At 40.8% G+C, this 12,103-nt stretch overlaps 1 protein-coding gene across 3 annotated transcripts; it reads left to right on the top strand.

Moving 5' to 3' along the window:
- The first annotated feature begins 1,280 nt into the window (after window positions 1–1,280).
- On the top strand, window positions 1,281–11,302 carry LOC128634181 (TBC1 domain family member 10A). 3 transcript variants are annotated; one of them, XM_053684437.1, is made up of 7 exons: window positions 1,281–2,166; window positions 2,554–2,667; window positions 2,795–2,969; window positions 3,729–3,859; window positions 8,471–8,659; window positions 8,733–8,887; window positions 9,148–11,302. In XM_053684437.1, exons 5-7 carry the CDS (start codon window positions 8,575–8,577, stop codon window positions 9,712–9,714), a joined length of 807 nt encoding a protein of 268 aa, XP_053540412.1. In that variant the 5' UTR covers window positions 1,281–2,166; window positions 2,554–2,667; window positions 2,795–2,969; window positions 3,729–3,859; window positions 8,471–8,574; the 3' UTR covers window positions 9,715–11,302. The 3 variants fall into 3 exon arrangements, with proteins under 3 accessions (XP_053540412.1, XP_053540413.1, XP_053540411.1); XM_053684438.1 differs by lacking the exons at window positions 1,281–2,166; window positions 2,554–2,667; window positions 2,795–2,969 and adding an exon at window positions 3,103–3,602; XM_053684436.1 differs by lacking the exons at window positions 1,281–2,166; window positions 2,554–2,667; window positions 2,795–2,969 and having other exon boundaries at window positions 3,639–3,859.
- Window positions 11,303–12,103: the final 801 nt, after the last annotated feature.

Here is a 12,103-nt window from a genome sequence, read left to right on the forward strand (position 1 = left end):
GTTGGCTTCTATGTTGAATTTTAAGTGTTTTTGGGTAATAGGCTAAATTTGAGCCAACAGAGGGGAGAGGTAATAAATACACTTATAAATGTGATTACTTGATGACCGTAGACAGAACTCTATACATGTGAAATGTTTTGTTGAAGTTCAGATGAATCTCTGATGTACAGAATCTTCAACAGAGTTCTGCAGAAAGATTTTGAATGCCTGTCATTCACCAGAACAAATTTGCAGTTGAACAGTCTGTCTAAAAGAAAAAATCTAAACACACAATATAAAATTCCTGCAGTGTGAATAAAGCCTTTGTGTTGCTTTTAGCAAACATGTCTAGTACTCTCGGTTCAATGTACACAATTTACCCCATTTAAATGCATTTTGGAAATTGTTCCACATGGCCTTAAAGTGTGAATATTCACTGTATGCCAAATAAGTAATCAAAGAATGGAATGGATTTTTTCTTCTCTAATGGACCATTAATCACAATTATAAAAGATGATGCATCAGTTACAAAGTATCAGGGTTTTTTCCCCTTTTATTCCCACAATAGTTGCATGATTTTTGCTACACCCTTTCCACCGTGTGTGTGTGTGTGTGTGTGTGTGCGCGCTACCAATCACTTTGAGGTAAAAATATTTTAACGCAGCCACTTTCACCTTCCTACAACAATTGGTGACTGGGGATCTCTGTAATGTAACCGTTTCTGTAATTATCCTTACTTGCCTTTGTGCTTCTGTGTCTTCTGTTGGTGCTTTATTCTGCTTTTTAGGGCCCGAGCACCGCTGCTGCAAAGCCCTATTGGATCTGCTGTTTATTATTGGGGCAGAGCACCGAAGGTGCAGCGCTTCCGGTGACCACCGGAGGGCGCATGCACCGGAGGTGCAGGGCCCTATTGATTTTCTGGTGTTTATTGTTTATTTTATGCATTCTTGTCGTTTTTAAGGGCCTAAACATGGCTGAAAACTCACAAAACTCGGTAGACGCGCCAGCACCAGTGAAAATGTAACTTACATTGGGCATGGGCATGGTCGAGGAGCTCCTTAGCACCCCTGAAGGCAGACAAAGGTCGGGATGAAGTTGCTCCGATGTGCACGATTTACCATATATATATATATATATATATATATATTAATTAGATAGATATGGGGTAATAAAGTGTAAAATATAGATAATTCACAATAATTTAATATCAGATATCAGTTAGATTCAGCTTCGGACACAAGTTCCAGGTACTGATCGAGAAGGAGTGGATCAGCTTCGGACACAAGCTGGTCTCGGTGCGTATGAGCAGTGAGGGTGTGGTTGTGTGTGGGCGTGTGAACGCATGTATATTTAACCCCATCTTTCTCTCTCTGTGTGTTTCTCAGCGTGTCGGCCTTGGAGATGAGAATCACGCCAACTCGGAACGATCCCCTCTCTTTGTGCAGTTCATCGACTGTGTGTGGCAGATGATGAAACAGGTCAGCTACTGATGCTTTACACCACAACACTGTTGAATTCTCCAATCTGATTGGTCAGAAGGCGTTGGAGACATTTCTGTAACAGCAAGATTCTGATTCCAGCTGCAAGGGAAATTACAGCTTTATAGTGATGTTCTCGTTCCTATAGTAACAGCTCATTCACAGGGTCTAGTATGGCGTACGCAATACATATTCTAAGCTTAATCGTAAACATATTATAAACATGTCACTTAAAGAAAAAGACGTATGATCATTGTGATCTAGTTAAGATTTATAAGTTATCTATTTATGGAAGTTTTATGGAAGTAGTCTCCAGTGTCACGGCAGAGAGGACATTGCACTTTCCAGTTTCTCAGTAACATTGCAAGTCTTATTAATTTCAAGAGTTAGGGGGAAAGAGAGGCTTGTGAGGGAACTATTGTTTTATTTTAATGTTATAAAGTAAGAGATCATAATGAGAACTAGCTCTCTTTTCCAGGACATTCCAAATTGTTCTTTGGCTATGCCCCATGTTTGTGCAATGGTTCAGACCGGTTTTTCCTCTTTTCGCAGCTTCAAAATGGCTTGCTTTTCTCCCATAGACAGCTCTCTGGTCTTATTGTCGGTTTATTCTTTTTAACAACAAATGCTGTCTCCACAGGTGAAACCCAGGGCTCAAACCAAGAGAAGACATTCAGAGCTATTCATTCTTTAAAGTCCATTTAACAAGGTATACCTGGCCAGCAAGAAAAAAACATCAGTCACTCGTTCCAGTATTTTTGAACAGTTAATGAATAGGATGGCTTCAAAAAAGCTGCCATATTTTAAGCTGTGTAACACGTCTAGATGTAAATATGAGGAAATGAAAGCTGAAATTCTGATCTATCGTCTCATATTCGTCTTTTATCTCAAACCCAAATGTCTTCAGTATACAGCAAAAGCAAGTGAATTGGCCTTGATGTTCCAATACTTTTGACGAGGACTCTAATTGTAAGAATTAAATATAATTTCCGTACTGAACAAAGACTGATTATCTGTTCAGGCGTTATTGTGCAGATCCACATTTAAGCATCTTACTATACACTGTTAAACCCAGTGTTTGTGTTCTTTCTTTCAGTTTCCTTCTGCTTCTGAGTTCAAAGAGCTTTTTCTCATCCCCATCCTGGATCGCCCCTACAGCTGCCTGTTTGGTACATTCCTCTACAGCAGTGAGCAGGAGAGAATGGAAAAGGTACGCTCCACATTTCTCCACTAATGGGCGGAGGCTTTCCAGCCTGTCTGATTTTTCTGAATGGAAATGAATTTGTCTAAGTGTCTTATGACTTCTCTCTCTGTCTCTCTCTCTCTTTTGTTTTTAGGAAGTACAGGGTAAAACGGTCACTATGGTCCTACGTTAACAGTCAGCCGGAGGACTTCACTAACCCGTTCTATGTGGACTGTAAAAACCAGGTGCTGTATCCACTGGCCAGTCTCACACATCTGGAGCTCTGGGTGGGTTATTATGTGCGCTGGAACCCACGCATGAGACCACAGGTGCTTATACTGCAAACCACACTCTATGAAATTCTGGGGAAATGCTCAAAAATAGTGCTTCCAATATATACCAAAATACCCAGTTACTTGTATAACTGAACAGTGTCACTTCAGACACATGAAATGAATGTCCCTTTTTATTACTAGATGTTTCTGGGTTTTAACACCAAGTTTGCTTTAAAAAAACAAAACCATTTCTATCAGCACAAAGCTAAAACAAACACAAAAGCTGGAGTAATGGGTCGGTAAGCATAAAAAGTGCCGTACACAGTGGAACTGGACACACGAGGATCTCTGACACTGTTGACTCTTCAGTGGTTCCATTTTCAGTTCTAGTTTGTAGGTACAGGTTTCAGTCTTCAACAACATTGTAGTTTTCTTTTTAAAATGCACTCCTTGGTTGTGCTCACTGCATTACAAACTCAAATCCAACATTGTGAGATTATTTTTTTTTAAGTGTGTTGAAATGGAGTTTTCTTGTGATTCCTCTATATTCCTGTATATTTCATGATTGGCTGGTTAGAAAACTACATGAACGTACAGGTGTTCCTAATAAAGTGGACGGTGAGTGAACATGATGTGGCTGAAACGATTTCCAAAACACTTCAGGAGCAGCTAGCGATAAAGATTAAGGTTACACCGGCTTGATGACTGATCTTTTAATAATGATACATGAATAAATAGAAAGCGAATGGAATGATTTAGAAAATCTGTGTCCCAGAACGAAACTGATGTTTGTGTGCTTTGTTGATTATGTAGATGCCGCTCCATCAGAATCTGAGAGAGTTATTGTTTTTGCGTGAAGAACGTGGAGGAGCTCCAGAGAGAGGCCACGTCATCCTGCTCCATCTCCTCATCCTCAGAGCATACTTCTCCCTCCTCACATAGTGGTACACCACTTCACACTGCTGTATAAATACACACGCGCACACACACACATACATACATTTAAGAGCACACACTGTCTTTACTCAATGAATACACTCAGGCACAAGTAGGGAGTGGATGAGTATGAAGCGGGCACACACACACACATACACACACACACACACACACACACACACACACATTCCTGTTTGCAATTTTTTTAACTATAGAGAAGTAACCTAGTGTCACATTTTATAAATCCTTAATACTTAAAAATGGATCTTGGATCAATGAGGTTTTCTACTATTCTCAAGGTTTGGCATGCTGTGCATCCTGAGATGCTTTTCTGCTCACCATGTATGTAAAGAGAGCTTATTTGATGTTACCATGGCCGTCCTATTAACTTGACCCAGTCTGGCCATTCTCCTTTCGCCAACAACGTGTTTCCACCCCGAGAACTGCCACTTACCGGATGTTTTTCACACAAGTGTGTGTGTGTGTGGAAATCCTAGGAGAGCCGCAGTTTCTGGAATACTCAAACCAGACCATTTAGAATCTACAACCATGCCACGGATAAAATCACTGGATTACATTCTGGTGTTTGATGTGAATATTGACTGAAGCTCTTCATCTGATCCTGCTTGATGTTGTACATTGTGGTGTTGCCATATGATTGGCTGATTGGATAATTGTATGAATGAGCACATGTACAAGTGATCAGTGAGCACATCTATCTACCATAGAGGTATTTTGGGGCAATACTTGACAATGTACCTGACTTTGTTAGATTTGTGGCCAAGTTGAAGAAGCTTTTGACATCCCAATGGAAAATAATAAATAAAACAATCCAGGACAAATTCACTTTCAGTATTTTATTTTTACATTGTTTTTTTCCCCCCCTTAATGTTAATCTCTTTCTACAGAACCCGTCCAAACTTCATATGTCAATGTAGTAAGCAAGATAAACTGTCTACAGATAAAGAATCTAAGCATGCATCTGTTTTCACCCTTATAGAAAAAGTTTTGCAGTTCCTATCCAAAAGACACCAAGAGCCCAGATGTCCTTAGAAACTAAATGTACCCTCCAACTCGTGGCCTTTTCAGTAACTCGATTCCTAGACGTCGCCACACTGATCACAGTGCATCCTTCAAATCCACCGTGCAGCGGAAATGGACCAGTCGATTTAAACGGATTGCTGAAAATGTACGTTGTTCAAGGCATTTTTGGATTTGAAATTTCGCTGCAAACCGAGTCTGAACAGTCGCCAGAATCTGAGGCAAAAACACACGAAGGAACGAGATCACGTCGTCATTGCCTCGTCTCTGGTGTTCTACATTTTTGATGAAAGTAACACCAGAGATGCTGCGTTAAAGTGGTCAAGAAAATTACACCAGAGTAAAAAAATCCCATTGGGTTAGATTATAAACATCGACTGAAACTCTCGATAGGACATGACATTGTTGGAGAGTCGCATACGAGCGGACATTCAACAATATTTAGTAGAAGCCTTGTGGATGTTTTCGTCTGTGTTCGTCTGTAATATACTGGACTGTCCTACCAAGAGTTCGACCACATACACATTCAACTGAAGCTCATACAGTCAGCATACTGAACTCTCCTTTTTGCCATAGTGCGGCCGCTTAACAGGATAAGGCCTCAGAAGTCAAGCACCAGCAGCTTGTGGCTAAAAAACTGCAGCAGAATTGAGCTCGGCTAGGAGGTGACGGGTGACGGAAAAAAGCCGGGGAACCGGAAAGGAAAACAGGGCTGTGTTCCAAATCTTTTATCGCCTCCTCTTCAAACTCCAAAAACCTCTGGGCCCTACAGCTAAATCCAAAGCTGAGGAAAACAACCGTTCAACTAAGAAGGCCTTCTCAAACACAATGTTTGAGCGAAGGGAGGAAATGATCAAACACAGATCAATTGGAACACAGCCCATACAGCAAGACCGTAAAAAGGTGCCATAGAGCGTAAATGATTCAAAAAGACACAAATCTAAGCCCAGTACAACCAGTTGAACATGAATAACACGCAAAGCACATTTCACAAGCATGATATCTTTCAAAAATGTCCAAAAGTACAAATTCCCTAATAAAGGAAAAAGACATGTTTGTGCTAACATGTAAGACTCGAGTTTCCACATCTTCCAAACAAGTACACTTCAGCGTCTTCTTTACTGTAAGCTCGGCTCTGAAAATCTGCTACCACTGTTGTACCAGTAAACACACACACAGACAGAGCAAAGATTGGTCAACAAGGTTTCTTCAACACAACCACCTTTTGATACACGTACGCTCACTTCATATTGTCAGTCCCTTTTTAAAAGTGAATTAAACCATGAGCAGCTATCTTCTCAAAAGTCCGGTCAATTTCAGAGCACAAAAAACTGCCTATATACATGACAATTCAGTCCCACGTCTCTGAAAGAAATGCAGAGCACAAATGTACAAATCACTGTGATTTCTATTTTTCTTAAATATGAAAAGGATGCTTGTAAAAAGATGATAAATCTTCACTGGGAATTACTTTAAGGTCATCAACAATTAATTTATAAATCAGGGGAGCCTGGCTCTGGTCCTGAATTCCTGTAATCATGCACAGTGTGATGATTTCTCATCTAACACTCCTACCTAATGACCCGAGGACTTAAATCGGGTGTGATTCAGGAAAATTCCCAAACTGTACTGGACTGTAATCTTACAGGACCACAGTAAGGCTTCCCTGCTCTAAAGCGTTTCCTACAGAAATATTTATTTGAACATGATGTGGATAATCTAATCACAGACTCTGGATTAACGGTGCACACAGCGATGCTTTCACACAAAAGTGTGATGGACACTAAAAAGCTGGAGCAACACTAATGCATGAATAGTTTGTCTCAGAGTTTGTACTTTCAATTAGAAACACATTAAACCTCTGCACAGTTTCCAACTTCATATGAATAATATTGTAAACAGTCGTATTAGTGAGAATGAGGACAAACAGTTAAATATTCACAGAAAGTTTGACTTAGTCACAAAGCAGATGTCCCTCCCCTCCCCCCACTGGGAGCATGTATGCGTTGAGCAGTGCTCCCTCTTCAGGCTGGGAGATGTATCACAGGTTACACCACGTTGTCTTCTGTGGGCGGCTCAGCACTGGGGGGCTGGAGGAGAGTTTGTTGAACTGTAAAATGACATTTTCACTTAGGGGTGTACTCACTTTTGTTGCCAGCGGTTTAGACATTAATGGCTGTGTGTTGAGTTATTTTTGGAGGGACAGCAAATTTACACTGTTCCACAAGCTGTACACTCACTACTTTACATTGTATCACAGTGTCATTTCTTCAGTATTGTCACATGAAAAGATATCAGCAAATATTACCATAGCAGGCTGAGTGTTTCACATCAACAAAGGTCAAGCGTGCTCATTAGAATATCAGCCTGGAAAGTTTTCAAATCGGTCTTATCAGTGTTTTTTTGCTCGCTCATTCACACTTTGCACTATGGTTACGATAACAGTCTATCTTTCTGCCCAACATGGAGAAAACTGGCCACGTCAGCCATTTTGACAGCCTGTGGTGTTGTCTGGTTAAAAATGTGTGTAAGTTTATATTCTAGATTATATTTGTAGTACATCTCCTTGCACATGCACTTTTTCCCCTTAATAGTACAGGGACATACTTGTGCATGAAAAGCAGATAGAACAGTATAATCAAAAAGAGTGCGAAGAAGGGGAAAAAAGTAGAGTACTCGTGACCCCGCCCTCCTTTAAGCCAACCAATGAAAGCAAAGCTCGTTATCAAACAAAATCAAGGTCTACAAAATAACCTGTTGGGAGAACACCACATATAAACACTACACCTTAAAGTGATTAACATCCTATATAAGGTTTGCATAATTATTAGTTTCTCCAATTCAGGAAAATGGGTCAAAAAAAAAAAGGTCAGAAATTGTAAAATGCCTATCAGGGGGCTGCAGCACACTGACGATCCCAAAATTATTGAGGTGTGACCTCCCAAGAAAAATGCTTTGTGATGAATACTCGACAGGGGGCAAAAAACCACGGAGAAGAAAAGGCGCTAGTTGACTGCAAAAGACTAAGAAGAATAAAACGTGAGAGAACCCATTAGCCAGCACTGCCACCATGTTTCAGAACTGCAACCTTCCACGAGTGTCCAGAAATACAAGGTGGCAAGTGCTCAGAGACATGGCTACAGTAAGGAAGGCTGAAATACAACCGCCACTGCATAAGACTTACAAGCTGAAGCATCATGACTGGGCCAAGAAATACCTGAAGACCGTTCCTTATAGGTTTCATGGACCGATGAAATAAGAGTTACTATAGATGGAGCAGATGGACCTTTTCCAACACCGCCATCTTGTGTTTGTGTGTATGTGTTGCTGTGTTCATGAGGCAGTTTTGCTTAGTTTTTTCTTTAAGGTTTAATGTTCTATATTATTGTGAGTGTGTGTTTATGTATTTTAGTGTGAGCTGTAGTTTCGTTTTGTAATTTTACGTGTTTTATTTCTTCCTCCCAGATTTCTGCACTGCAGTGTATTATTAGAAACAGGGCTTCTCTGTGTAGGAGAACAGTTGTTTCGTGTTATTAACAGCAAGTTATATCGCTTATTGTGAACCGTTATGTGTGCAGGAGGCGGTTCAGCTGGACGGAGAGATCCTTTATGCGCTGTGAAGCGAGTGTGTTCTGTGGCGTATCGGCACCTGGACAAGCACAAGATCGAGCCGGTGCTCTACATGATGGAGTGGTTCATGTGCGCCTTCTCCAGAACTCTCCCCTGGGCCTCGGTCCTCAGAGTGTGGGACATGTTCCTGTGTGACGGTCAGACACAAACACACACTTGTCCTTCTTTTCTTTCTGTGTTGATTCTCTCTCTCATTCTTTCTTTGTGTAGGAGTGAAAATGATATTCTGTGTGGGTTTGGTGGTGTTGACGTCCATGCTGGGTACTCGGGATAAGCTCAAGGCCTGTCCGGGTCAGTATGAGACCATGGAGGTCCTCAAAGCGATTGAGCCTAGATACATGCAGGAGGGCTTCTTAGTGCTCCAGGTAATACAACAGAGAGGAGGAGGAGGATGGGTCTCTCACTACTGTAACATTTCCTGTTATTACTGTAACTATGCGAGTCCATGCCATGGTGATCAAGCATGTTTTATCCATCATCACCTTCGTATTTCTACAAAATTAGCGTTCATAAATATTTATCATCGTCTTTTACATGACGTTGTAATGAAGCCCATTCTAACACATTAAGTACAGTAGAATGACATTCTATTCCAGTTCATTTTTGTGACTGATTTTTGCTGTAGGTTCTGGAGTTGCAGGTATCGGCACAGGACGTGGAACATGAGCAACGCATGCAGCTGAAGCGCTGGAAGAAGAAGTGCGGCGAGCCCGGCCCCAAACTCCCTCAGAGAATGCACAGTGCTCGCACCATCATGGCCACCGAGCCTCATACACACCAAGACCTCCGCCAGAAACCCACCATTATGGTCCAGTACCCATCGGTCCCTGAGGAGAAGTCCGAGTCGAACCTCAGGAAGAAGAGAGGGAGCCTGAAGAAAAACCAAGCCCTCATTCCGAACCCCTACGCGCTACCTGGCGAGTCTAAACCTGGTCAGATATTGGACATACAGCTTCTGAACCAGGAAAATCTAAATCTTGTACTTCCAAATCCACCATCGCATCCACCACGGCTCCCTACAATGCAGGAAAATCAGGTCAAAGAGACGAGCACTTCTACAGAGCGACTCGTGCAGCGTCCTCGAATTCCTCCATCGATAAGAAACTGGCGGAATCTATCCCTCTGCAACATCTATCCCTCCTTACTGCTCCTGTACACGGATCACCTTCAGCGTAGCGTCCTCACCTGCTGAAATGTGCTCCTGTCCAATCCAGAGAACCTGTCCATGATGAGCTCCCTAATAATACAGAAAACTCAGCCACCATTTTGGATCCATCTACACACTCAAGCCCTCTGCTAACGCACAACGCACCTGCCACCCACGACTCGCCTGCCGCTCCCGAGTACAAAAAGAACACTCATTGATTTTTTTTTTGTTGTTGTGCGTGTTAAACAGTGTGATACGTTGAGGAATTGATTATTGGCACACGTCTACTGAATAGCAAGGATCGTTAAGTCTTTAACGTGTTATAGTTTACACCGGAGGAACTGCAAACAATCTGAGAAAGGGAGAAACCCGTCAGCTACTAGAGGGCACACTTGGTCCAAAAATGTACACACACTCCACAAAAACTCTGCAGTGCCTGAGGACTGTTTACTCACTCCAGTCTTCAGAAGGGAAACTACCTACAGATTCACTTTTGAAAGACTTTCACAGGCATCACAAACATTTGTTTATATTACACTCGTATCAATTTGGCAGGTTTTTTTCTTCTTAATCCGAAGCAACCACCACTTCTTTGTGTTTGTATTTCACAAATTTCCTTACCACATCTTACAAGAGCTGCACGACAATCACAACAATCCTGTACAATAGGCACAGCCTTTTCATTAACATAACCTCAGTGAAATATCCTCTGTCTGTATACTTTACACGCAAACAAAACAACTCAAGCTGAGAACTTTATTGCTGATTCACTTTATACCACACCGCCTTCTAATATAGATCTGATCTATATTATATATATACGTGTACCTTAGATAACGCCTCTCTGAACGCCATGGTGGGACGTTCCCGAGCTGAAGTACTGTACAAGTCCTAAGCATTAGATCACCCCAATTACTCTTGTATACTCTTTCCATACCATCGTGATCTTTGCCTGACGAAGCCATACACAAATCATAATTGACATTTGGGGCCTAATTCTAAAATCACCACATACCAAATGCACAACCGTTTTGTCTTGCTGCCATCACAAAATAATAATGTTTAAACCTTAAGTAACAGGGTCACAGAGGGTGTATATATTTTTCACACTACATGAAGTTTGGGGATCCTTATAGACTGTGGAACAGAAATGTACTCAGTGTGTCTCCACCGTTTTATTTCATATTGGAGTACAACCATTTTTCTTTTTTACCATTAAGGATGAAACACTTGTTTCTTTTAAAACACCATCTTTAAATGTTTTTCTACCTCCTAACTAAACCCTCGGACTTAAGACACGATCTTTGGAGCTGTTGACGCCCTGCTCAGGGTTAAACAACAACGTCTTTACATTACCTTCATTAATAAATTGTCAATCTAACCTCTTGTTTTTTTTTTGTTTTTTTTTGGAGCAAAAGTCAGGTCCTCTCTCATTTCAACAGGTCCTCTTGTTGGTGAATACACAGCAATCTTCTAAGGGTATTAGGATTTCTCGGAGCAGACATTGTAGCAGATAGTTGCAGAGTTTCTTCTGTGTTTTAACCACAACGTCTTAACCATTATTTTAACACTGAGACACACGACTCCCTTTAATTCGTTAACAAACACATTTGTAAGAATTCTGGTCAGCAGAACCCCCAAAAGAACACCTGTGTCTGTCTGTCTCTCTCTCTCTCTCTCTCTCCCTCTCCCTCTCCCACCCCCGCACACCCACATGGTCATCAGAGGTCATAAATGTACTGCTGGGACATGGGATGTCAAAGCATAGACGAAAGCTTATGTATTTAGCGACAGTTCTGTGTAAGTATCCTCGTTGGCGAACCATTTTCTGAAATCTCGTTTATAGTTTAAACAAAATGCACGACTCTTTTAAAACACCGTCTTTAAAAAAGGTTTTTCACCCTTAAATTAACCTGGTTAGAAGGTAGGATATGTAATACATATTTTCATTTTCTTCAGACATATTGTCACTTCAGTCTCCACAATGAATAACTCCGAAGGTTTTGACCTTTCTTTCAGTAAAATAGAACAATGACATCATACAGCCTTGAAGGACTGTAGAAATTTTTATTTTACATCCTAAAGGGTTAGGTTTAGAAGGCATGTAATACGCGCGTTTCTTATAAAACACCGTCTTTAAAACGTTTACCTCCTAAAGGGACCTATTTAGAATGTATGTAAAAACTTTTTTTTTTTTTTTTTTTTATATTTCTTCGGGTATATCAATGTTTTAGAGTATTTATTTCAGTAAATTTTTATTCAAAGTCATTTGACTTTGAATGTCACATTCAACCATCATGTATTTTCTAACAGCGGAGCTATACAAAACAAACCCCCACAATCTAAATTTAATGTGTGGTTGCGAGATAAAAATTCTAATTTATTGAATTAATTAAATATTTAAAGTTGTACACATTATTTTGATGAGTTGTGT

Source organism: Ictalurus punctatus, chromosome 12, assembly GCF_001660625.3.
Source record: "Ictalurus punctatus breed USDA103 chromosome 12, Coco_2.0, whole genome shotgun sequence".
NCBI classification, from domain to species: domain Eukaryota; kingdom Metazoa; phylum Chordata; class Actinopteri; order Siluriformes; family Ictaluridae; genus Ictalurus; species Ictalurus punctatus.

What these genes read in the sequence shown, in the direction of transcription:
- LOC128634181 (XM_053684437.1), top strand. Translation starts at nt 8,575, where the DNA reads ATGATGGAGTGGTTCATGTGCGCCTTCTCCAGAACTCTCCCCTGGGCC. An exon ending in GGACATGTTCCTGTGTGACG is followed by an intron (nt 8,660 to 8,732) that starts GTCAGACACAAA and finishes TTCTTTGTGTAG; the next exon opens with GAGTGAAAATGATATTCTGT. An exon ending in AGGGCTTCTTAGTGCTCCAG is followed by an intron (nt 8,888 to 9,147) that starts GTAATACAACAG and finishes TTTTTGCTGTAG; the next exon opens with GTTCTGGAGTTGCAGGTATC.